Source organism: Ctenocephalides felis, unplaced genomic scaffold (assembly GCF_003426905.1).
Source record: "Ctenocephalides felis isolate EL2017-DRISC unplaced genomic scaffold, ASM342690v1 CF-g0.4_SCAFFOLD_03572, whole genome shotgun sequence".
In the NCBI taxonomy this organism is placed as follows: Eukaryota; Metazoa; Arthropoda; class Insecta; order Siphonaptera; family Pulicidae; genus Ctenocephalides; species Ctenocephalides felis.
Window position 1 is genome coordinate 13,140,390 of NW_020539726.1, and position 23,714 is coordinate 13,164,103.

Sequence of the window (23,714 nt, forward strand, 5' to 3'; positions counted from 1 at the left end):
CAGATCATACTAAAATAATTAATCATATAAATTATCTAAAGTCATTTTTCAAGCGATAAGATATGGTAGTAAAACATATTTCAAATATTTCTTAGTTATAAGAAAATATATGTCCAACTCAAAATAGCCCATTTTGGGCACTGCGATGTAAAATGGCAGTGAGAAATCTTCTACCCTGAATCGAGTTGGAGTTTAACTTAACTCACGAACCTATTATTATTATATATGCATTTATGTATATATATATATATACACATATAATATCAAGCGATATATATATATATATATATATATATATATATATATAGTTAACTTTTCTTGACGGTAGATCAATTAATAGAAATCGTCTAAAAAAAAATTTTAACACCTCATTACAGGAAAACGGCCAAGCCGATATTTACCAAAAACTAATCAAGTCCATTCCCAACCAATATCTTTCGAACGGTTTTTGAATTTTCTAAATCGATTTTGAATTGCGGGCTAAATCGTGGACGAAAAATGTTTCACTTTTCTGTTATTTACAAAGAAAGACTTGGCTGATCGTCGCGCAAAATTGATAGCCGTTCAGCCGTTTCTGAGAAAACGTCGATTTACGGCAAAAAAATTGTTCACACATACACACTCACACACTCACACACACACTATACACATACATACTTTTCCCAAATTTGGTCTCATTCGATTGAGAATGGATTGAAATGTCCAGAAAAACAAAAAAAAAAAATTATGAATCGGGTTTTATTATGAAAACATAAACTTCTCCCTCGGAAAGTTAATAATTTGCAGCCATTCGTCGAATTCAAAAAAAGGTTAAAAGAAAACGTTCTTTACGTTTCAACACTTGATGTATCATCATTCAGTCAATCAAACCAGAATAAAAACAAAAACTTAAAATACTAATAATAAATTAAAACTAGAGGTGTATGGCATCATGCCGTAAGGCAAACCGCTGGAACTTACCGTACTATAATGAAATATTCGAAGAATATTAAATGTTTTCAAACAGATTCTTATAATTACTGTTAAAATGAAAGACATTGTCTAATATTTATAAGAACTACATAAATTGAAAAGTTAAAATTATTTATTTGTTTTAGAACTTTGGCTAGAATTAAAATTAAAATCCGAATTATTTTCGATATTCAAAAAAAAAATTTTTTTGGAAATTAAAAAAAAGTGAAAAAAACAATTCTTTTACCAAAAGCAAAAAGTGTTTTTAATCATTTAAATCGGATGCTTAATTCTCTCAAAAACTGCCATTTTTGCACATTTAGTTCAGTATCTCCGGAACGGCTCGACCTGCCTTTGCCAAAAAACTAATTAGAACTTTCTCCTGCAATTACGAATTGATTTCGATCGTTCTAATCGGGTGTTCGTTCTCTCAAATATTCGATTTCTTTTACCTGCACTCTGTATCTCCGAATCGACTAGACCTGCTTCTGACAAAAAGTAGTAAGCATTTCGATTCGATTTATATTGATAGGGATACATCAATATAAATCGAATGTTCTTTAACTAATTAAATCGGTTGATCTGTGCCCCCGAAAACGTGGACGAATAATTGTATCTATACATACATACACACACATCTATTTTTTTTTGAGGTATGCCAAAATGTTCAGAAACCTTCAAAACGTGAAATAATGCAAAAATATTTATTTCGATTTTTTAGACGATTACAATAACTATCCAACGGGAAGTGAAAATATTGAACTTTGATAAGAAAAACTAGTATTCCGTAAAATATTAATAGATTTACACAATACTTTTTTAATAGATTTATATATACTTACTTTTGATTTACATCAGAGAAAAATTCAGGGTCTGCATTTTTGCATTCATGCCTGTTTACGATTGGAACTACAGCTCCTTGTAGAAGCCGCGAAACACTAGCAGCATCTTCCTGTTAGTTGAATCATTTCATATATTATAAGAATAAAAATGTTCACCTATATTCAAAATATATTGCATTGTTAATGTAAACTAATCCAATAATTAATGTAATCAGGTTATAAATACATGACAATGAGTCTTTCATTAATAGATGCAATCTTAATAGATACCTACTGCTTTTTTCTGAAAGACGGCATATGTTTGAACGATATTATTTTATATAAAATAGTTCTCGCTTTTTTTCCCGGGTTGAGATATTTTGGCATTTACTTTAGTAACCTCAGAATTACAGTTCTTGATGTATTTTTCATTATATATTAATTGTCTCAGTTATTTTTTTTTTCTATTTAAAAGTATAGTAGTTAATATAGTATTACGGTGATGAAAACCGTTTTGATATTATTTTTAATCGTCGCCAAAATAAAAATATAGTTTTAAGTTTAAGTTTATTAACCGAAATTTATATACCGATGTAACGCCCCAGCCGGTAACAATCGCAGGTGAATAAGGTGCAGGATCTTGACCTTCTTTGGCCAACGTTATTTTGTGAACGCTATTTGAGAAGGTAATTGGGGTTTTCAGCTTAAGAAGGGCCGCGTCACAGTCTAGAGTCGTTCGGTTGTAATCTGGATGAACAAATACTTTTTCTACTATATTAACGCTGCCGAATTGCCAGTTGTTAGTTCCATAACGAATTTTAAGGAAGTCGTCCAGTTCGACATCTTCATATCTAATACAAACAATGAGTGGTAAAGCTTGGCATCCTCTTTGTTTGCAGTATTTGCATTATACTTTAAATTAATTAGATTATTTTAATACTTACCGGTGTACACAATGTGCGGCAGTTAATATCCAGCTTTTATCGATAATAGAACCACCACAAAAATGACGGTTTTCGGTTTGAATTGATACCTGCCAGGGAAAACCTCTTATATCAACTGCCGTTCCGCCGACAATGCGATCCTCTATTTCTTCAGAAAGAACGCATCCGATCAAGGCGATTAATATTGGCAGTTTCTTCATCTTAATATTACCTGTTCGTATGCGCTACTAAATTATTTTAATGTTACCTTATATTTATATGTTCAAAATTTATCGAAAACACAATAAAACATATTCACAATAAAATCATAATTATACGCTTATTTAGATAACAATTTTCAATCAACCGCAATATATAATGGACCAAAGGAAATAAAATATGAATTTGATAAAAAAACATTATATTATAAACATTATAGCTGAATTTGAGAACAACATATATATATAATAAAACTATTAGTGTAAGGCAATGTGCCTTAAGGCAAATTGTTAGTACTTCCCGTACCGTAACGAAATGTTCGAGGAATATTAAAAGTTTTAAAGTAGATTATTATAAATACTTTAGCATTGTCTAATATTTATAAGAATTATATAAACTAAATTAAAAAGTTAAAATTATTTATTTGAAGTATATAAGTGAGCTTTAGAACTTCAGCCAGATTTAAAATTAAAATATGAATTATTTTCGATATACATAAAAAAATTTTTTTGAAAAAAAAAATATCTTTGAAATATTTTTTTTACCAAAGGCAATTCTTATGTCAACACAAGCAGAAAGTTTTTTGAATCATTCAAATCGGATGCATAGTTCTTTCAAAAACTGAAATGGCCGGGCCTGCTTTTGCCAAAAACAAATAACCACTTCTCCCAATTATTACTAATTGAATGTTTTTAGATCATTCAAATCGGATGCTCCGCTCTTTCAAAAGCTCGCATTCTATTTTCTGCACTCTTTGCTCCGTATCTCCGTTACGGCTGGACTTGCCTTTGCCAAAAACTAATCAACACATCTCCCTATCAATGAGAATCGAATGTTTTTTGAACCGATCCGTGCGCCAAAAAACGTGGACAAAAAATTGCGCACACACACACATCCATGTTTTCTTAGGTATACCAAAGTCCTCCGAAACATGAAGATTTTTGGCCCATTATTGGAACTTGCCCTACGGAAATTAATATACAGAAACTATATAGGATTAATTTGTTAAAGTAGAGCATATTTGGTTAAATATTGTATTCTTGCTAGTTTAATCAAGAAGGATATTTAAATCATTATAATACATATAAAAAAATATACGTTGCATATTATTATTAAGTTAAATATTATTAAAATATTTTAGAGCTATATCTTATCTGATGGCTAGCTGAAGAATCTTATCTAATAATTATAAAAAAAGTTTTAATAAAATATATTGATGTATTACTGAATACTCCTAAGTCTAATATAAAGCTATAACTGCATGAGCTTTTTTAATTGCTAAGGTTATTTTACATTTTGAAAAGCTTTAAAAATAATTGAAAATTCTGACCAAATGGAAATTTTATTTTTTTTCAGTTTATTGAATATTTTGAAATCATTTAAAGTTTATTGTAAGAGATTGCGTTGCGTAGCTGTTTTAGAGACGAAATATCGAAGCACGTAAGCCTCGCGTTGCAGTCTGTTCTCAAAACCTGTGTTGTCAATTTTGGCACTTTTCAAGGGCTAGATCTGCAAAAAAACTAATTAGCACGTCTTTCCTTCTATACGAATAAACTTTTTGTATCATTCAAATCGGTAGATCCGTGCTTTTGAAATCAAGAACAAAAATTGTTTCCAAACGTACACACATACATACTACATAACCACCGGCTCACGTGGAAAAAACACATTTGTCAAAAGCGTAGAAAGCTCGAAGATAAACTCAGACAACTATATTGACTGCTGGGTCATAAATCTAAAGTGTCGATGTCTACCAAAGTTCTAATTTATAAATGAGTACTGAAACCCATCTGACAATATGGTATTTAGCATTGGGGCGCAGCCAGCCCCTCAAATATTGAAATCTTATAGAGATTCCAGAATAAAATGTTTAGGCAAAATGCCAACGCACCAAAATACACCCCCAACAAAAAAAAAACAGAGAGATACTTTTCCAGGTATAGCCGAAGGATGGCTATAGGGTAGAGGATGGCTTCGTCATGCACAAGATAGGTTTTCAACAAATGCGGCACAGAACAACAAAATAACAAATTAAATATTAGTTTTATGTTTAGTTAGATCTTTGTTCTGTTTAGGTCTATTTTATCATTATAATTATATATCATCATAAGTGTATTTTAGTTTATATTTTCTTAATTAGGTATTAAATAAATTATAAAAATCTTTAGAATTCTTTAGAAAGGTACCGAAACAGGTCAACCATCTACCCAAATAGCCTTGCAAGAAAGCTATTACAAATAACAGTTTATAATCAGCAATATACTATTTAATATTTGCTACATATTTTTATTGTAACCAGTAGATTTTTCATTATTATACAGCACCATTAACTCACAAATCATCAAAATGAAGTTAAATGATGTTCAATGATTTTAGAGATAATATCTGTGCTCAATGGAGCACAATTATTATTTGGACTCTCAAGAATAATAAATCAATAATGATTATAATGAATTATAATCTAATTAATCAATTTTAAAATAAAATTCTATATAAGTATTTTATTTATAAAGTATATAATACTAAAGTTTGTATACTTGGTTGACAAAAATAAATAATCACTAGTTGGGTGTATGGTATCGTACCTTAAGGCAAATTGCTAGAACTTCCCGTACCGCAATGAAATGTTCGAAGAATACCGAATTTTTTCAAATAGATTGTCTAATAATTTATAAGAATTATATAAACGAAGAAATTATTATATAAACGAAAGAATTGCAAAGTTGAAATTATTTGTTTAAAGTATATTAGAACTATAGTCAGAATTAAAAATAAAATCTGAATTAATTTCGATATACGATTTTTTTTTTTTAAAAAAAATTGATAAAAAAATTGAAACAATTTTTTTTTCCAAAATCAATAATTTTGTTAAGGCAAGCAGAAAGTTCTTTGAATTATTTAAATCGGAATCGCCTTTGCCAAAAACTAATAAACACTTCTCTCAATCATTACTAATTGAATGCTTGTTAGATCATTCAAATCGGATGATCCGTTCTCTCAAAAACTTAATTTCTATTTTCTGCACCCTTTGCTCTTTATCTCCGTAACTGCTGGGTCTGCCTTTGCCAAAAACTAAACAGCACATCTCCCTATCAATAGGAATCGAATGTTTTTTGAACCATTTAAATCGTTTGATCCGTGCGCCCGAAAACGTGACCGAAAAATTGTATCCATAAATACATACACACACACACATCCATTTTTTCTGAGGTATGCCAAAATGTTCAGAAACCTTCAAAACGTCGAGAAATGTAAAAAAATTTAATTACAATTACTTACCTTACGGGAAGTTAATTATAACTTTATGAGTATGTAAAAATAATTTTATGCTCAAATATTTATTTACTATATTATATCTAATGCGAATAGGTATTTATTGCACATCATCAATTTATTAATTTTTGAAAATACCTTTAGCAAAATATAAATTATATATTTTTGCAAAACATTTATATTTGGCGTGCGCCATGAAAACTTTTATCACATTAATAATCAAAATGTTTTTGTATAATCAAAAACAGCAAATTCACTCGGAATATGTGGAAAATGTAAGAAACACTTGAAATGCTATATCATATAATCGCATGTAAGAACTTTTAAAATATAATTTTTCAGTATTTAAAAATATGTTAAAAAGTCTCAAAAATTAAATATATGTATGAATCTTAAATTTTAATATTTAAAATTAAAATTAACAAAATTATATGAACAGCTATGAAGAATTTAAGTAACCCTTTAAATATATCCACACATACATCATTTTTTTCTAAGGTGTTTCTAATGTAAAATGCTCAGAAACCTTCGTAACGTAATGATATGTAATAAAAATTTATTGACAATTTTTGGACGATTTCTATAACTTACCCTACGAGAAATTAATTATATATCCAAGGTTTAGAACAGCAATAAAGTATTAAAGCAACCCTTTATGATATAAATATTTCATTTTATAAGAATCGTATTCAATATTTATTGCAATACAACAGTTGAATTTAAAACATGATTGGTAACTTGTATGTTAATTGAAAGTTATATGCTTGATAAAGAAATGATTTTTTTAAATATCATAATAAACATACTGATATTGATAGAAATATTCAAACTTTTCTTAATCGTATCTGGAATTATTATGTGCCTATGTAATTATTTGTAATCGGGAACTATCATAATTCAGCAGGGCAGAATATTCATTATTTTACACGCCAGCCACATCTCTTATAAATCCTCTGATTGAAGGTGCGCCAATCCTGGTAAATACACTAGGAGCAAGTTTCCTTGCACATCCATGTGCCCATGAAACAATTCCTATTTGTTTATTTTTCATGTTAATTAATGGACCACCACTATCACCTTGGCACGAATTGACTCCTCCATCAATATACCCAGCACAGATCATGCTAAAATAATAAATTGTAAAATATCTGAACCGAAGTCATTTTCCAAGTCATTAGTTATAGCTTTACATTAGAAAAATATATTTACACCAAATAATGATCTTAGATTTGTATATATTTGCAATAAAAAAAATTAAAAAAATATTAAAAATTTCGTAATAAAAATTATAACGAATATTTTTTCAAAGATTTGGTCGAAGGTTTTCATGTAGGCATACTACAATCTATTAAAATTTAAAAATTTTATATACTTACTTACTTTGAATTAACCATAGAGTACGATTCAAACGGCATTTTTTTGCATTCATTTCGATTTACAATTGGAATTACAGCTCCAAGTAAAATGAGCGAAACTTCATCAGCATTTTCCTGTTACAAACATTTTTCATGATATTATATGTTATAACAATGAACATCTATATTTTTAATTAAATATATTTAAAATATTTTGAATTTCAATTACCAACTCTATGTAAAATAAATCGTCCCGTACCGTAACCGAAATATTCGAAGAATATTAAATGTTTTCAAACAGATTATTATAAATTCTGTAATATCGTCTAATATTTATAAGAATTATAGAAACTAAATTGCAAAGTAAAAATTCTTCACTTAAAGTATAATTATATATGAACTTTAACCAGAATTAAAATATAATATTCAAAATAAAAATTATAAAAAAAAATTGAAATGAATTTGTTTTCCAAAAGCAATTATTACGTCAACACAAGCAGAAAGTTTTTCGAATCATTCAAATCGGATGCTTATTCCTCTCAAAAACTGCCATTATTTGTTGATTTAGCTCTGTATCTTCTGAATGGCTGAACCTGCCCTTGCGAAAAACTAATCACCACTTCTCCCAATCATTACAAATTGAATGTTTTTTAGATGATTTTTGTTTTCTCCACCTTTTGCTCTTTATCTTTGTAACGGCTGGACTTGCCTTTGCCAAAAACTAATTAGCACATCTCCGTATCAATAAGAATCGAACGTTTTTGAACCATTCAAATCGGTTGATTCGTGCGCCCGAAAACATGAACAAAAAATGTGGACACACAAAACACATACACACATACACACATACATTTTTTCTGAGGTATGCCAAAATGCTCAGAATCAGAAAGAAAATCTTTGAAAGATTTTTTCTCAGAAGCAATTATTTTGTCATTACAAGCAACAGGTTTTTTGAATCATGCAACTCGGATGCTTAGTTCTCTCAGAAACCACAATTGTTTGCATAATTTGCTCGGTATCTCCAAAACCGAACGGATCATTACAAATTGATTGTTTTATGGATCATTCAAATCGAATACTCCGTTCTTTCAAAACCTTGATTTCTATTTTCTGCGCTCTTTGCTCCGTATCTCTGTAACGGCTGGACCTGCCTTTGCCAAAAACTAATCAGCTCATCTCCGTATCAATAGGAATCGAACGTTTTTTGAACAAGTCAAATCGGTTGATCCGTGCGCCCGAAAACGTGAACTAAAAAATGCGGACAAACAAAACATGCACAAAAATCGATTTTTTCTGAAGTATGTGAAAATGTTCAGAAACCTTTAAAACGTGAAGTTATGCCAAAACTTTCATTTTAGATTATCTGCCCATTACTATGACTACCCTACGGTAAGTTAAAAATGTGTGGATTTAAAGATATATAAATAATGAATGGTCGTTTTGTTGTGGAATCGGCGCCTGAAGAAAAAGATCATTTATTCTTCCATCAGCTGAAATTAAATTTTTACCACTGTAAAGCCCCAGCCTGTAACAATCGCAGGTAAATAAGGCACAGGATCTTGGCCTTCTTCGGCTAACGAAATTTTCTGAATGCCATTTGTGAAGGTAATTGGTGTCTCCAGCTTAAGAAGGGCGACGTCGTTAATAGCTGTCTCATTGCTGAAATTTGGATGAGCAATAAATTTTGCTACAATATTCACACTGCCGCCTAATTGCCAGTTGTTTGTTCCATAATGAATTTTAAGGTTCTCGCGCAGTTGGTCATTTTCTAATCTAAAACAAATGTTGAGCGTGACATGATTCCCTATGTTTGCAGCATTTAAATTGTACTTAAAATTTATTGTTTTTATTATTTTAATATTTACTTGTACACACAATGTGCAGCTGTTAATATCCAGCTTTTATCGATGATAGAGCCACCACAAAAATGTCTATCATTCCATTGAACTGATACCTGCCAAGGAAAATTTCTTATATCGACTGCCACTCCACCGACGATGCGATTCTCTATTTCTAAATTGCAAATGACTCAGTACAAATAATAATTTTTAATAAGAATAACTAAAAAGTAATAACACTAATTGGTTAAATTCTCCGCAAGATTGTTTAGAAAATAAAAATACAAGCATAATATAAATATAAAGTATAGATCTATCAATTCACTTTACAGAAATTTGTCTTTTATAATTATACTTCTATTTATTTTTGTCACAAATCTTACCTTGACTTGGTAAAAGTTGGGAATCGATACATCCGATCAAGGCGATTATTAATAGAAGTTTTATCATCTTAATTTTATTTGATCGTATTTGCTACTAAATTATTTTAATATTACAATATATTTACTTGCTCAAGACTTCAAGAAATTCATGTACAACATTATTATTTTATTTTAAAACTGGGCAAAAATAATTATACGCTTATTTAAAACTGCTACACATAATGGTGCAAAGCAAATGGAATATGAATTTGATAAAAGAAACATTATATTAAAATAATATCAAAATTTATAGTTTGAAAACAACATATACAAAATAGACAGGCAGAAACTTTGTGTAATTGATTACTTAAAATATTGCATAAAATATTATATTCCTACATTAGTTTAAATAAGGGAAAAAATTGTATCACTTTGTTCGGAATTATAATACTTATAAAGTAATACTGAGTGTATATTATTAAAATATTTTAATGCATTGCTTCATTTGAGAATAAGTTTAATTAGAAAATTTTATGTAATTAATAAACCACTTTTAATAAAATACCTAAATTATTTGAATTAAAGTCTTATATAGGCTATAATTGTATGGGCTGTTCAACTACTTGCATTTCAAATTTTATGTCAGAAGTACATATTAAACAAGTTGAAAGTGGCATTTAGCCTTAAGATAAGGTGCATGAAATTCCCGAAATGTGTGGGAATTGACTTAATCAAACAAAATTGAAACTCACTTTTCTGCTATTTACAAAGAAACGGCTCAGCCAATCGTTGCAGAAGACTGAGAAAAGATAATCCACATCGAAATACATCTATAGGTTTTCAATTTTTGAAATCGGTTCAGGCGTTTTTAGGCAAACGTCGATGAAAGTTCTAGTTTTGACAAACGCGAAAAAAAACGAAATTAGTTTTTGCAAACTTTGCCGAATTTTTAAAATTGAACGACTTATCGGAGGGCCGTAATATTTTAGTATAATATAGGACTATGGTATATACCATCAAAAAACATTCATAAAAATTGTCGAACAAAATTTTTTTAACACTACATTACAAGAAAACGGCCCGTCCAATCTTTACCAAAAGCTAATCTTCACGATTCCCAACCAATATCTTTCGAACGGCTTTTATATACATTAAAACCGTTCTAAAATATGAAATCGATTCAGATTTACAAAGAAACGGATTGTCTGTTTGTCGCGCAAAACTGAGAAATGCTAGTCCTCATCGAGATACATCGAATGGCTTTCAACTTTTTGAAATCGGTTCAGTCGGTTTTGAGTAAACGTCGATTTACGGCTAAAAATCTGCTCTCACACACACATAGTTTTTACAAATTTGGTCTCATTCGATTCAGCATGGCTTGAAACGTCGATAAAACATAAAATTAGCGAATCGGATTTTTTGATGAAAACATAAACATTTCCTTCGAGATGTTAATAGTACACAGTAGTGTAAAGCGGGACTTGAAGGTCTGCGTATAAAAAGGTTCAGTACCAATATCTGAAAAACGAGTAATGATGGAAATCTTTCACCTGCAGTATTTGAAAGTATGTAACCTGTCATTGCATTAAATCATGCGGTTTTGCTGTCACAAACGGCTATATTGTCTATTTAGTAACAAAAGTTTTTTTTTGTTATTAGTATTTTTGATTTTGAGCTCGGTTGTTTATTAGTTTGCAATACCTAAATGGAAATTTTAAGTTCACTTCATTCAACTGTTTTATAAGATATAATATTATTTTTGGATTCAATTGTAGGCTTTGATGTAGTTGAATAAGCAGTTTTACAAGAGATGAATTAAATTAATAGTTATACCAACTCTGATAATGAATCCTTATGATAAGGTTCCATATGACTTCAAGTAATACCTAAAAAGCAATTATGATTTATAATTGAATGTAAGAGCTTTAAATATAGTATTTTACTAATTAAAAATATGATACTATTTCTCAAACATTAGATATATGTATGAGTATGAGTCTTCAGAATTATAAGAGCAGCAATGAAGAATAAAAATAACATTTTATAATAGAAATATTACATTTTATTAGAATTGTTTTTGATAGCTATTGCAATATAACAGTTGGTTTTAGTTCTTTAAAACAGTTACAGTTTATTTGAGTGTTAATTGAAAGTTACATGCTTGGTGAATCAAGTAATGTCTAATAATGTAATAATATAGTAACTGATATTAAAATAAATATGTAAGCTTGCCCTAATCTAATCTGAAATTATTTTGTGCTGATGTTAATTTAAATAAATTGGTTTGCTATCGTAAATTATTCAGCAAGGTAAAATAATCATCATTTTACACGCCAGTCTGTTGTCTTATAAAACTTCTGATGGTCGGTGCGCCAACTCTTGCATATAGACCAGGGGCGTGTTCCCTTGCACATCCTAATCCCCATGAAACAATTCCTATTTGCCTAGTATTTGTGTCAATTAATGGACCACCACTGTCACCTTGGCAGGAATCGACTCCTCCATCAGCATATCCAGCACAAATCATACTAAAATAATAAATTATAATATTTCTGGGCATCATTTATTTTCTAAGTAAATATATATGTATATATTAAACAAATTAATGTGGTAAAAATTAAAATCTGGCGAGAATTTTATGTAATTTCTGATTGGATAACTAATTGTTCATATTCAAAAGCAAGAGAAGTTTTTGCGTACACTTTGCTATTTAATTCTTCAAACACATTTTTGCTAAAAAAAATATATGCAAAATATATATTGAAATTACAAGGGAAATTTAAAACTCTTATAATTATAATGCAAATTTTGCAAACAGTTTATGGACTGTACAACAATTTTTAATTTTCTTTTGATTTTAATTTAATGTAAATCAGTTGAGCTAGATATCCATATTTTAATAAATTCAACTCAGCGTATTTTTGGTAAGCAACTATTTTTGGTAAAATTTCAAAATTAGTATGTTATAAATTGTTTTATTTTGTAGTTGATTTAATAAATATTTCAAAATATTATAATTACATAATTTTTATAAATTAACTTACTTGGTATTAACCGAAGAGTACAATCCAGAGTTCATTATTCTGCAATCATTTCTGTATATGATTGGAACTAAAGCTCCACGTAAAATCTGCGAACCATTATTAGCTCCTTCCTATTACATACGTTATTTTATTAATGATTATATATTATAACAATGAGCATTTATATTTAGTTATATTTTTAAATATATTGCATTGCAAATCCAATAGCACTATGCAAAGTAACTAAAGTAAGCCGGTAATTAATCATTGATTCAAACAATATTCAATTTAATGCTTTAAGTGCTAAAAATGAAGATATAACAACCCCAGATACCACTGTCTTAATTTTCCATTTGCGATAGCCTTTAGTCAATCTATCAATATATTATTTTAATTTTATCTATATTGCTTTTATAATAGGATAAATGTACCATCAAAAACTAAAAACCATATTGAGGCAACCCTGCAATTGGTGATAATTTAAGATTTTATTTTTATAACCGTACAATAAAGTTTCATGCAAAATATTATTTTTAACTTCTCGAAGGAGAAATTTATGTATACATCAAGAAATCCGATTCGCTAATTTTATTTTTCTCGACGTTTCAAGCTATTCTGAATCGAATGAGATCAAGTTTGGAAAAAGTATGTGTGACCTTTTCTCAAAAACGACTGGACTGATTTCAAAAATTTAAAAGCCATTCGATGTACTTAGGTAAGGACTATTGTTTCTTTGTAATCAATCAACGTTTTTAGCTCTCAATTCTGAATCGATTTTGAAAAATCAAAAACTGTTTGAAAGATATTGGTTGGGAATAATAGAGATTAGTTTTTATGGAAAAATGTACCGAGCCCTTTTTTGAAATTAACACAAAATTGCCAATTTTATAAACCTTTTTTGGCAATGGATATCATGGTCTTATAAAACATACTAAAATGTTACGGTCCTACAACAAATAGTTTAATGTTAAAATTTCATCAAATTTTGAGAAAATATTATAGTCAAAATTTATACAACAATACTCTAAAATTTATGTCAAAAGTTGCTTTTGGGATGCGATGAGTCAAACATTATCAATTCATTATAATTTAAAATAATAAGCTGCAATTTTAAGGCATATAAGCACGTGTCTGTGCAATATAATTAATATAATTACAGTTAAATTAAATGTGTTTGAGAAAATTGTAATTTCGATTGATTAAGTCTATTATTACACGTTTCGGGAAGTTTAAGCTTAAGACTAAATGCCATTTTCAACTATTTATTTAATATTTTATCATGATAATTATGTCGTATTTTTTTTTGCGTAAACCTACAGATTATGTACAGGTGTATGAGTCACGTTTTTTAAGTCGGACGTTGGGAAAAATTATTAAATAAAATTACATTATCTTATTATTACTATTAATTACTCTTCATTCATTATTACTATTTTACGATGTAAAATTTTTAGTGTGGATGAAGCTTATTCAATAATAAGCATAATTTGCATAATTTGCATAATTTTCAAAGTTTCATATCTGGCATAACCACATCAAATGAAAAAAATATATTGAAAAAGGTATAATAACGATTATTGGATTTCAGGTGTAAAAAACTCGATAATCCAAGATTAAAGTAACATGTTTATTGTAATATACTCTGTTCTGAAGTTTTATTCTAATCGGCGTCAAAACAAAGTGCATATTAGGGTTAAACTAGCAAAAATTATATTCTTACCCTTGTGTCACCCCAGCCAGTAACGATTGCAGGTGAATAAGGTGCAGGATCTTGGCCTTCTTCGACCAATGATATTTTTTGAGTGCCATTTGTGAAAGTAATTGGAGTTCTCAGTTGAAGAAGGGCCGCGTCACTATCATATGTCACATTGTTAAAATTTGGATGAACAATAGATTTCGCTACAACAGTAGCGGTTCCTAATTGCCAATTGTTGTTTCCAGAATGAATTTTAAGGTTGTCGCCTAGTTGGACATTTTTAAAGCTAAAACAAACATAAAGTAGAAAATTGTTTTATTATACGTTATGTTTTCAGGGTTTAAATAGTACTAATACCAATATTTTGATACTTACTCGTACATACAATGTCCTGCAGTCAGTATCCAGCTTCTATCGATGATGGAGCCACCACAAAAATGACGATCTCTCCATTGAATTGATACCTGCCAAGGAAAACTTCTTATATCGACTGGTACTCCACCAACGATGCGACTTTCTACTTCTCTAACAGTCGGAACTTCTCCTGAAAGAATATAAGGGATAAAAGTTTTCTTCTGAATTTCACATAACTTTGCATAAAATAAGAGGGTTAGCAAATACCCTTTGACTTGTTTGACTACGTATGTAAAAACAACCATTTATATTTTCCTAGAAATTCTATATTGTAAAAGTATTAAACTTATTTAATGATAATAGATTTTACTTAGCTTGTTTACTAACTGTTACATTTGTTTAATTATTATTAAAAAACTTACGACGTCTTGGTAAGCGCTTAGAAAGGACACATCCAATCAGGGCGATTACTACCAGCAGTTTCTTCATCTTAATGCTACCTCTACGTATTTCTTACTAAATTATTTTGATATTACCTTATATTTATATGTGCAAAACTTGAAAAAATGACGCAAAAAGATAAAGCATATTTGTTATTCCAAAACTAGACAAATATAATGGTATGCTCATTTAAATAACTCAGTTTTCAATCAGCTGCTACACATAATTACCCTACGCAAATGGAATGTGAATTTGAAAAAAAAAAACATTATAGATTAAATGTTCCTGTTTATGAAAACAATGTCTAAATTTTAATTCGTGAAAAACATATGTAAAATAGACAGAAACTATGAGTGATTGATTTGTTAAAGTTCCATAGGTTTATTTAAATAATATTTTTTTGAGTTAATTTAAATGAGAAGAATTTTTATATCATTTTGTTTTCAATTTTAACACTTATGGAATATTATTACAATATTTTAGTGCCTGCCTTATCTGTTCGCAGGGTGAATAATTATATCTAAAATTATGTATCTAACTCTAATTTTAATAAATCATATTAAAATATTACTGAATACTAATTAAAGTCTAATTTAAATCCATAATCGCTTGAGCAATATATATATATATATATATATATATATATATATATATATATATATATATACATAGAGAACATATAGTAAGGAGATTGGTTTGGGTTGTACCACGGCAGTATGTATATATATATATATATATATATATATATATATATATATATTTCATATTATTAAAAATAAACAAATACAGAAATTGAAAAATCTTTTACAAATTCGAGATAAAAATTATCCATTTCATGTTTCTAAATTTTCGATAGACAAATGGCTTATAAATAAAACCAATATAGTCATTCCAGAAAATATCCAATACATTTTAGCACTCGGTCCAAAATTCAATTACGCACCTAGTAAATACAGAAATAATGACTTCATAAAAATTTTAAGTAACATAGAATACAATATCAGGAACATTGAGACTGACAAGCAAAATCGAATCAGGTCAAAACTATGTGAAAAACTAGTTAAACATTTAAAAAAAAGTTGATAATAGTTTCCAACATATTCATCTTAAAAGACTACACAAAGATATAGCGGAGACCAAATTATTCATTAAATCTAATAATATAATTGTTTGTCCAGCAGATAAAGGCAATATGACGGTAATTCTTGATAAATAATTTTATACTAACACTACATTACGAATGCTAAAAGATGATACTACTTACAAAATCATTACAAATGATCCAACACAACAGTTTTCTAGACAATCAATTAAATTAATTAATGAATTAAAAAATAAAAAATTCATTTCTGACAAATTTGCCTATAATTTAAAAGTACAACATCCTATTTCCCCAAAAATGTATTGTCTCCCCAAAGTCCACAAACCTGAATGCTCCTTTAGACCCATTGTATCCTACGTTGGCTCCCCATTCTATAATATCGCTAAACACATTGCTAATATTTTAAAAATTGTCACAATTTCCTCTCCTCACTATGTAAAGAACTCTTACCAATTTGTGGATCTAATCAAAGACCGAAACATTACGGACGATCAAATTTTTCTAAGCCTTGATGTAATTAACCTTTTCACATGTGTTCCCCATGATTTAATACTTGATTCAATATATATATATATATATATATATATATATATATATACATAGAGAACATATAGTAAGGAGATTGGTTTGGGTTGTACCACGGTAGTGACACTCGACATGGAATGCTGATTTTGAGATAGGGTCCAAAAAAAAAAATGAAGTATGTTTTTTTGAACAAGTTTCCAGTATTGCATTGAATCAGCGCTCTACATTAACTTGATCCGTACGCTTTTAAAGAGTCAAAAGTATTTGTTCGATTTGTTTTATTAATAACTGTTACTTGTATACAGATAGATCACTTTGTTTGTTATTTTGCTGTAAGATGAACATTAGTAGTAAATTACCAATTAGAAATTAATTTTTGAATAGATAATTTATTTAGCTCAGTCATCATGTTTTCAAGAGCGTGCATTGGGTACAGTTGTGACAACTTTTGTGGGTACGGTTGAGACATGTATTTCTTGTTTTTTCGGGTGAAGATTAAACAGATGACGAAAAATCTAGCTTAACCATCACGAAATACGAAAGGAAAAGGGAGTGAAAATGTAGTACTAAAGAAAATATTTCACAAAGATTTTTGTTAACTTTGCTTAAAAAAATAGTTTTGTTATATTATATTTATATGCTTTGTTTAAATAATTATGTTGTTGTTTTATATAATTCTGACAATAAAAGTCGTTATAAACCATTTTAATGTTTATAGCTATTGTTTTTAATCTATGATTATATTTACACCCCCAGAACGGTTGTGTAACTCGCTCTTTTCTTGTATGATTTGATTTTCCATCGCATTTAAGGACAGTATTTCCACGCAGACAAGTATTCAAATTACTATTTAATTCATTTTTCTCCCAGCTAACTGTTAAATTAACAAAGTTATTGCTGATCAAGGAAGTGGCAGTCTTTCTTACATGATGTAATACAGGATTGTAATAGTATAATAATATAGTCCGGTTATATTATTGTAATAGTATAAAACAATTATCAGGTTATTGATTTTCTTACTGCGAAAGTTACCTTTCTGTACCTATTAGTTATCAATGCTAGGGGAAGTATAGACATTTTTTTTTAATTATTTTTTTTATTCTCTATTTTGTGTACAACAGTCCAGTTAAAGACATTTAATAAATTTGGGGAATTTACAATTGTCAGCCGTAAAGGAAGGGACATTGTATACTAAATGGGCATATTGGGAAAACAAATCAATAGTTGTTTAGTTATAACCATTAGTTATAATATTAACAATATTTTATTTATAATGATATAATCTTAACTATTTACTTATAAATAATTTAAACAATGCGTAAGTTATTTTAATCTTTATCAGCAAAATTGATGTCTCACATCCAGTGGCGCTTTTCTTTTTAACCTTCGTCGATAGTTCTCTGTAATTAAGGAGTTTGCTAATGAATTTGGGTGGTATAGTTTCTATTCATCTTTGGTTCTTTGACTGCCCGTTACATAGTATTTGAATTTAGTTCGAACTATAATAACATATTTATTACGGAAAAATGCATCCTATTACTAAAAACCATTTTGTCCATAAAACACGAACAAAAGGGTAAAGAATACTGAGATGCTATTTTTTTAAAAAAACAGTTCACAAAAAAATCGTTTTGTCCTCTTTGGTACATTAGCACATGAAGCATGAGCTCAGAGGATGCGAGCCATACATTGCAATCAATTTTGGTCTGTTTTTAGCAATTATTTCTTGCAAACTTGGGGAAGAAGTTAAAAGCCAAAACTACCTTTGACAGATTTGAATTTTTTTTCTTGACGCTGTAATTCTTGAGAAATAGAACTATGTCATTTTGTCCATTGTATATAAGTATGCTATTTTGTCCGAAATTGAACAAAAATGAATAATGAAACAAAATGTTACCAAACATCTGTTTATTGCAATAAAATTATTTAAAGTTAGTAGTACTGCCATAAGTTTATTGATTTTAATTGAAATTATTACAAATATCAATAAATAGGTTTTCAAAAACATGAGGAAAACACCCTCAAAATAATTTTTTGAAGGCGCGAAACACGTTTGAATTGATTACTATAACAAGATTGTGACAATGATTCTCAACATCAGCTTTTTCGTAAAGTATGAAATAAAATATCCTTTGCCTGAGTTCATCAATGATTTATTTATTACTACGGTTAACACATATTTACAATCCAGTTTTATTTTGAATAAAGGAGCGCACTAGGGGATGCGCGACACGAACATAAACTCCAGGAAACGAGGGACTTCCACATCCTATGCCCCAAGATACGACTCCAATCAATTTTCCCCTTGAATCTGTCAGTGGACCTCCACTGTCTCCTTGACAAGAATCTTTGCCGCCACCAGGAACGCTTGCACATATCTCACTGAAAATAATAATTTTACTTAAATATACAGTAGTTGTTGTAAAAAAGTTTCAAACCATTTATTTGAAATTGAGAGGATCAAATTCTAGAAGACATTCATAATTGTGTATATTTTTGCAAATGGCTATAGCTAATATTTTAAAACTAATCCTTGAAATGGTAATAAGAAAATCAATCTGTCAATATTTGGATGTGCTGACTACTGTATTTTCTTATACCTTCATGCCATGCAGTGTTTGTTGTAAATTTTTTTTTAATTTTTTTTTTTGAACAGCAATCAGAACCTTATGTCCTATGAGCTGTTGGGCTAAAACTTCTCCTTCCTTTGTATCTTTTCAGATGGTAACCCAATGGTTAATCCATCCATATTTGATGATTTTGTTATTAGAATTAATCTAATAGGACTGACATTTTATTGGTGCAGCAATGCCGGGCAAGCGCTATTTTCACTTGGAAACATATTGCTATCTATATTTTCAAGTAAATATCGTTGTCACTGCTGCCTGACATCAGGCTGCTCGAAGTGGGTATCGAACCCGGGACCTCTGAAACAAGTCCCGTCGCTCTTACCTACACATGGTTGTTATAATATTGCAGGATTCTAGAAACCTGTATTTAATAATACCTTTGAACAGTTTTTCAATTTACGTTTGAGAAGTTTGAGAATGGACCAATTCTGCGGTAACATAGATGATAACATACCGTTGTTATGGAAACACTATCTTAACCTTCTTTATTGGTACTAAAAACTGTGAAAATAACTATGGGGCCAATTTTGCAATAATATAGACGATGACTGACCGTTGTTATAGCAACGTTATCTTATCCTTCTCTATTGGACTAAAAACTCTGAAAATGCTATCTATTTTTACTATGCGATCTAGAGTATTTTACATATAAAACAGTATGTTAGAAATGCACATCACAAAGATGGAGTTCTGATGACTTCTAGGTTTGTTCATATGTATAATACTCCTGATAGCACTGCAAATAGATAGTATTTTCACAATTTTTTGTACCAAGAAAGAAAGATAAGATAACGTTGTCATAACAACGCTATGTTTTCGTCTATGTTATTGCAAAATTGGCTCCTATGGCCAATATGAACCTATAGTTATTTTTAGAATCTTAAAGTTAAAAGTTTTGTAAAAAAAATTCAAATTTTAAAGTAAATAGTAAAAGTGCAGTTTTTAATAGAAAATTGAACAAAGCTATATCAATACAGAAAACAATATTTGCAAATATATTATCATATTCGGTAATACAATTCCATTATATTGATTAAAAAACTTAGTAACATTATTTCAATAAGAACGCTGAATCAAAACAAATCAGTTAATTGGAATATATGTTAACATAATTAAATCTATTTGAAAAATATTTATGAATCATTTTAACTTACTGTGATGATATAGTAGCAAGATCTTCATAGGCCTTTTGACATTCACTATTAGATACAGCATTCACTTCAACTTCTTTCAGGTGGTGTGATGATTCAGTACTCTAAATAGTATGTATTATATATGTATATATAAATATATATATATATATATATATATATATATATTTATATATATTAGGGTGGTCCTTAATATGGACATTTTTGAATTTCCTTGCTTCCGAGAGCTCAAATGTTTCTAAATTAATAAAAAACTATTCTCTGAAAGTTTTAGCTCTTAATATCTTTTAGATAAAGCGCAATTCAAAGTTTTGGATGGAAATAGCATGAAGAAACTTTCAAAAATGTTGCAGAGCGTCGAATTTCCAATAAGAAATGACACGAATTTTCACTTTTAATTCATTTGTAGCGAAGTCATACTTAATTTTTTTTTTAATTTTCAAAATTTTTTCCATGATATTTCCACACGAAGTTTGATTGAATTGCGAACTATCTAAAAGTTAATACTAAAAGCTAAAACTTTCAGAGAGTTGTTTTTAATGCAATTAGTAACCACCTAATGCTCACATTTTTTAAAAATTTATTGGCAAAAAGTCATCATGTTTGTTAGTTTTTGCAGAATTCTTAGAATATTGTTACTACGAGATTAAAAATTAAAAAAAGTTATCATGGTTTAGGAAGTAACCAAGTCACAAACCCAAAAAACGCATTTATGTATAATTATATTTGAGGTATTGAAGTTATTGAAATTCTTTACATTTATATACTAACTTAAAAAATAATATAAAATTGTATAATTTTGTTTTAGTGACACAATCGTCCAACAAGTTGCGATTTATTTAAAAAATACCTATGGTCGAACTGGTGTGCAATTTCGCCAGTTTTGCGCGAACAAATTAAGCTCGGCCAAAAGCATTAAGTGGTTAAAGCTAATTTTATAACTTTATTATTTGCCAAATTTATTAATTCAGCAATTGAATTCTTAGATACCTCTGTAGTTCCCCAACCCGTCACCGTGAGTGGTGACCCTGTTTCGGTTTCCTCGTTCTCTGCTGGTAGGGCAACAGGGCGCGCGTTAGTAATTTCAAAATTGAAGCGATCTTCTACAAGAAATAATACCACGTCCACAGTTTCATGCTTAAATATTTGTTTTATTTGGTGCAAGGTGCCGCCTCCAAACCAGTAGTTACTTCCAGCACGTAATTTGAAGCTAGTTATTTCATTACTATTTAAGAAGATACACAAAGACATTAGATGAATTTATTAAAAAAATAACAAATATCATATCGTAAAGCATTATCGTCTAATATTAAAGTATGTAAATTTGTAAACATAGATGTTGTTGGTGCTACATGTTATAATAACTAAACTCGTAATTAAGTACAAATTTAAGTATGTGGTATTTTGACTACATGTAAGGTGACCATACGTCCCGATTGGGCCGGGATAGTCCAGATTTTCACCAGTCTTTAGCAAATTCGTTACACACATACATGCTTATTCCAATTTTTGTGTCAAACTTTTCAGAATAACTTGAAACGTCGAAAATACATAAAAATTATGGAATTTTCTAGGTTAAACAAACTAGTTGATCAAAAATAAGCTTTTATAATACAATTCATTAGCCACGTTTTTCCACTTGATAGAAATTGGTGGATTTTTACCAATTTTATTTCTACCAATTTTTATTTGTCTTATATACTGTCTGTTCAAATCTAATCAAGATCATGTTTCTTGACAGATACCCTGAAGATGGAACGTACCTAGTTCCGCAACGTCTAGATAATAAATAAATAAAAACATGTTATTATAAAAAACAACTTTTCTCTTCTTTTATCTTTGAATTCTTTGTTCGAAGTTCTACAAAATATTCACACGCCATGACTAACCACTCTACCATCTAAATATATATATATATATAATATGTTTGATAAACTGTCTTTATTTTTCAATTAGTTCAAATTTATTTTCAGCAGAATTCAGAGAACATCAGTAGTCTTTAAAAACATTAAAAAACGAAGTAAAGAATTCACTAAAACAAAAAGGCAACTTAATATCGTGAAAAATACAAAAAAATCCAAGTATATAGATGATACTATTTGCAACAAATGAATAAAAAGCATTAAAAAGAACAAGGATAAAAAAAAATTGAGATTATTGAATATATGTGATTGGAATTTTTGGATCGTTTTGAGGACCAGAATAGTGTTTGTGCTAATCGTGCAAAATTTTACAAATAAGTTTGATCACAAAGATTTGATCAAAAATAAATCTTGAAAGCACTTGACATTTTAACTGTTAAATTTAATACTTGTGATTTTCACTTTACCGAGTATTTGAAATTTAAAAAATGGATGGATTAAACTTGTTGCCAAAAACAAACAAAAATTATCAGATCACGTTGTTCCTGGTGAGTTACCAAGTGTCGATTGGAAGACTTTGATACCAGACTGAACTTTATCGATTTAATCCATCAAAAGATACCAGGATTTTTAAGGACCAACCATAAAAGTGGAGATTCCGAAGAAAATACGAATCTATGTGTATTTAGTGTATTAGTGTATTAGTGTATTAGTGGTAATGATTTTGATAGTCAGACGAACATCATTATAAAAATACATCCGTTTTTCACGGTTTTTGAGCTATTTTTTAATCCGAGTTTATTTAAAGTTTAGCGGTTGTTTAGTGCTCTTTGTAGAGACATTTATAGTGCTTTAGTGCAGTGATTGTGTATTGTTTCTGGTTCCCGGTTCCTGGATCAGCTTTCTTCTGGAAATCACGAGGTAATGGGCAGATTTTGTTAGCAGAAATCAATATTTTATAATATATTTGAAAATTATTATTTTTTATCTATTTTTCAGACAACAAATTGGTAATCGAGATGTTCCAGAAGAATCGGTAATTTTAAACAAAGGTTAGTGCATTTTCATTCCTAAGCATGATTTCTAAGAGTACGGTCACACGTCTTGTTGTGGATTCACAAAAATTGATTTTTGTGACAACGTAGTGATTGTTTTTCACGGTTTTTGATCTATTTTCTAATCCGAGTT

The 23,714-nt window shown here is 29.1% G+C and overlaps 2 protein-coding genes across 2 annotated transcripts; both read right to left on the reverse strand.

Annotated features, from left to right (window-relative positions):
• Positions 1 to 1,789: 1,789 nt before the first annotated feature.
• Positions 1,790 to 2,916, reverse strand: LOC113388084 (trypsin-4-like). The gene is made up of 3 exons (XM_026625492.1): positions 2,717 to 2,916; positions 2,362 to 2,623; positions 1,790 to 1,903 (listed from the first exon to the last, which is right to left on the reverse strand). The coding sequence occupies exons 1-3, from the start codon at positions 2,914 to 2,916 to the stop codon at positions 1,790 to 1,792; spliced, it is 576 nt and encodes a 191-aa protein (XP_026481277.1).
• Positions 2,917 to 7,109: 4,193 nt separating this feature from the next.
• On the reverse strand, positions 7,110 to 15,315 carry LOC113388085 (trypsin-7-like). Its single transcript, XM_026625493.1, has 8 exons — positions 15,238 to 15,315; positions 14,837 to 15,005; positions 14,486 to 14,747; positions 12,787 to 12,896; positions 12,073 to 12,270; positions 9,051 to 9,315; positions 7,568 to 7,677; positions 7,110 to 7,311 (listed from the first exon to the last, which is right to left on the reverse strand). Exons 1-8 carry the CDS (start codon positions 15,302 to 15,304, stop codon positions 7,110 to 7,112), a joined length of 1,383 nt encoding a protein of 460 aa, XP_026481278.1. The 5' UTR covers positions 15,305 to 15,315.
• Positions 15,316 to 23,714: the final 8,399 nt, after the last annotated feature.